The sequence below is a fragment of the Emiliania huxleyi genome (assembly GCF_000372725.1).
Source record: "Emiliania huxleyi CCMP1516 unplaced genomic scaffold EMIHUscaffold_302, whole genome shotgun sequence".
NCBI classification, from domain to species: Eukaryota; Haptophyta; order Isochrysidales; family Noelaerhabdaceae; genus Emiliania; species Emiliania huxleyi.
In genome coordinates, this window is record NW_005199753.1 from 43,355 (window position 1) to 47,316 (window position 3,962).

The following is a 3,962-nucleotide window of genomic DNA, read 5'->3' on the forward strand; positions in this document are numbered from 1 at the left end:
ATTTTTGGAAAAAAAATTTTTTCCCCCCCCCCTTTGGTGGGGCGGGGGGGAAAAGGATTTTTTTTTTTTTAAAATTTTTTTGCCCAAAAAAAAAAAAAAGGGGATTGGTTTGGGAATCAATTTCCCGGGCCCCCCCCCCCCCCCCCCCCAAACCCCAAAGGGCCCCCCCCCCCCCCCCGACCCCCCCCCCCCCCACACACCCCCAACCACTGGCGCTGGTCCGCTCCATATTCCCGCCTTCGTGACGATGTGTATGCAGCCCGCTGCAGCCCCTCCACAGCCTGCTCCACCGCCGCCGCACACGCTGCTCGAGGCTTGCGGCGCCCTCGGCGAGGCCGACGTCGCCACCCTCCGCTCCACGCTCGATGTTGGCGCCGCGCGTGGGGCAGTCATGCAGCAGGAGGCTGCGCTGGCTGCGCTCACGGCCGAGGTGACGGCAATGCGCGCAGAGCAGGCGAGCAGCGTTGCCGAGCTGGAGCGGCAGCTGCAGCGCGTCGTCGCTGAGAAGGCCGCCTCCTCCATTCTCGAGGCGCGAACCGCGCTGCTGTCTTACTGCGGCATGCAAACGCCCGCTCCGCTCTGCGAGGCTGAGGCTGCTGCCGCGCTGGAGGTAGCACGCGCAGCGGGCGGGCGCCTCGAGGCCGCAATCAAGAGCCTCGAGGCGCTGGCGAAGAGCAGGCTGCTCGAGCTCCAGCACATCCACCGGCTCGCAAGCGCGCGCGCGGCCAGCGTTGGTACCGCCCTCGGCGAAGAGGAGTCGGACGTGCTCCTCCTTGAGCTCGCGCGTTCGCCGCCGTGGCTTCGTAGCGACCTCCTCACCATGCTGTGCGAGCGGGCGGTCCGGCCGTCGCCAACGATCCCGACGGGCAAGGTCAGCTTGCTCGCAGATGCGCTGCTGCTACAGGAGCACTCGGTGCCCGACGCTCTGCTCGTTGGCACTCTGCTGAAGAGCGTCGAGCTGGCGGCCGGCGCAGAGCGCCAGGCTGCGCTCGCCCGGCTCTGTCGGCTACAAGGTGCTCGGTGGGAGCACGCCGAGTCGGCACTGCGCGGCATGGTGGATACGTTGGAGGTCCAAGACCTGGACACGCTCGCGGCCGCCACCGCCGCGCAAGGGAAGCCCAACTCCCTCTCGCTCCCAATCGCCACGGCACGGCTGGGCCGCTGTAGTGTTGAGGCCGCCGGACTGACGGCGCAGCGTCTTGGCGGTGTGGTGAGCTTCGCCTTCCGGGCAGCCGCAGAGAGTGCGGTCGAAGGGGTAGTCGTCGCGATGGTGGACAAGGCGCTCCTTTGCCTCGCGTCCATCTCGCAGCTTCCGCACAACGCGATCCCGAAGGCGCAGAACAGCGTTGAGGCGCTGCGCAACGCGGCCTTCAAGAGCGTCGAGGAGTGGAGCACGTCGCTTGCGCCACTTCTCGCGGCCTTTTGGGACGCGGCCAAGGCGGAGCTCGCCCGCCACCCGGTGCAGCGACTGCGGCTGCTGGAGCGCGTGAATGCTGTGGGCGACACAGCCGCGGGCAGGGCGCTGACGCACGTGCATGCGGCGTGGACGAGCGCTGAGATGCAGCGCACGATTGGCGAAAACTCCCGCTGCCCCGCCCACAACAGCACCGCCTGGCCTCTGAGCAGCAAGAGCCCGTGCTCCGTCTGCGCAAGGCCCGGCGGCGACTTTGTTTACAGCGTCGCGAAGGCGCTGGGCTTGGCTCTGGCGGCTGGCGAGGACGGGGCTGCCGTCAAGGAGATGGCCTTGGGGATCTGCAAGCGCTTCTGCAAGCCGTCGCTGCGCCCCGCGCTCAAGCAGGTCGTCGGCGAGCGGCTCCCGAACGGCACCCACCCCGCGCTGCCACCGGGGTCAGCCCCTCCCCAACTGCCGCGCTTCTGCCTGACGGCCGAGCCGCTCGACGTGCAGCGCTTCACGCGCTGGGCCAACGCCAAAGGCGACGGCGCCGCCACCGCCGCCCTGCTCCACCCTGTCCCCGACGGCGAGCCCTCGCTGCCTCCCCCGCCGGACGGAGCGAAGGCGATGGGTGCGTGGGTCGAGGCGCGCTTGGCTCCACTCCTGCCGGCCCACGTGGCTGCCGCGGCAGCCAAGGCTTGCGAGGAGGAAGAGCTCGACCGCGGGGTGCTCTGCAGCCTGAGCGAGACCGAGCTGCGCGAACTGCTCCTCGGCCGATCGGGAGGGGCCGACGCGGAGGACGGCGCGCTCGACGCCTCCTTCCTCGCGGCGCGAGGGCTCTGGCTCGCCCTGCGACGTATGTCGGTCGAGCTTCGCGATGGCCACGCCGCGCGGCCGCCCTCGTTTGCCGAGACTGCAGCCTGGCTCGCGGACGCTTGCGATGGCGCGGTGACGCCGAGCGCCGAGCAGCTGCAGCGGCTTGGCGTCGACGGCGCGCTGCTGTGCTCCCTCTCGCCCGATGAGTGGCGCCGGCTCGCGCCGCGGCTGGCGGAGCCGCCGCCCGCCAGCCACACCATCGAGCAGGTGTGGTCACGGCTTGCACCAGCCTGCGCCGCCGCGGCCCTCTCGCCGTCGCGTTGCCTCGAGATGCTTCCAGCCCGGCCAGCGCGTCCGTTCACCATCTGCGTGGTCGGTGACACGGGCGCGGGCAAGAGCACCCTCCTCAATAGCCTGCTTGGCACCGACCAGCTGCTGCCGACCAACGCCATGCGCGCGTGCACGGCTGCGGTGGTGGAGGTGCTCTGGAGCGGCGAGCGGCTCTTCGAGGCGGCCGTGCGGCTGGTGAGCGCCGACGAGTGGGCGGCTGTCATTGACGACGCGCGGCTCTGTGTGAAGGCTGCCGCTGCCGAGGGGCGGCGACCCTGCGAGGGCGATGCGGGGCACGGCGCGCTGGTCCGCGTCCGATCCTTCTACGGCGCTGAAATCGACGTGCATGGCGACCTCGCTGCCGATCCCCGGCTGAAGGACTTGGGTCGCAGCGTAGTGATGCACGCGGAGAGCGCGAGCGACGCGGCCGCCCAGGTGCGGCCCTTCGTCGACTCACCGGAGGACGGCGACGGGGCAGCATGGTGGCCGCTGGTTGAGCGCGTGTCATTGCGGGGCCCGTTCGCGCCCTTGAGCAGCGGCGTGCGCGTCATCGACGCGCCTGGCCTACACGACGAGAACGAGGCTCGCAACGCCGCCGTGAAGAGCGTCATCGCCGAAGCGGATGCTGTCTGGCTTGTGTCGCCGATTCGACGCACGTGCAACGACAAGACCGTCAGCCAGATCCTGTCGACGCCGTTGCGCGACGCGCTCATGACCGGCGAGAATGGCGGTTTCCTCGGCGCGCTGTGCGTGGTCGCGAGCCAGGCGGATCTTATCTCGCCGTCCGAGGTCGCGGGCAACCTCGGGCTGCCGGAGGACGCGAGCGCGCGAACTTGCGCTCAGGCCCGGAATAAGTACACCAAGGCGCAGCTCTCGGCGAGCTGGTGCCGCGACCTCCGCCCGTCCGATCTGCCCCTGCACCGGCCGCTCGCCCCTTGTTGGGAGGCCGCGCGCATGGACCTTCCCGTATTTACGGTCTCATCGCTCGACTATCAGAAGCTGACTGGCGTGCGCGACGCTGACGGTGGCGCGCTGCTCTTCAATTGCGCAGTCGAGACCGAGCTGCCGGCGCTGCGCCACTTTCTGCAGTATTCGGCGGCGGCGCACCACAGGCGCAGCGGCACCGCCCGCGCGACCGTCGGGGCAATGATCCTCGACTGTCTCGAACACGGGAGCCCGGCCAAGGCAGCGCAGGCCCGAGCAAAGGCGGCGGCCGAGGCGGCGGAGCGCGCAGCCGAGGCGGAGCAGGCGTTGCAAGCAGAGCGGGCGGCGGACGAGGCGAGGCAGGAGGCCCAGCGAGCCGCGGCGAGCGCACCGGGCGACGGCGGTGGCATCGATCAGACGCACTCGTGGCTCGAGCGAAATGCCAGAAAAACGCCCCCTTAAGCGGCTACGCACGCCGCCTTGAAGACCCGGAACTTGC

The 3,962-nt window shown here is 70.0% G+C and overlaps 1 protein-coding gene across 1 annotated transcript in view; it reads left to right on the plus strand.

Annotated features, from left to right (window-relative positions):
- Positions 1-3,962, plus strand: part of EMIHUDRAFT_116638 (hypothetical protein) — a gene marked incomplete at both ends in the record, with an annotated part of 6,752 nt that overhangs the window by 1,852 nt on the left and 938 nt on the right. Inside the window, one exon of the mRNA XM_005774970.1 lies at positions 314-3,866. Coding sequence (XP_005775027.1) covers positions 314-3,866 — 3,553 coding nt within the window. The remainder of the gene's footprint in view (positions 1-313; positions 3,867-3,962) is intronic.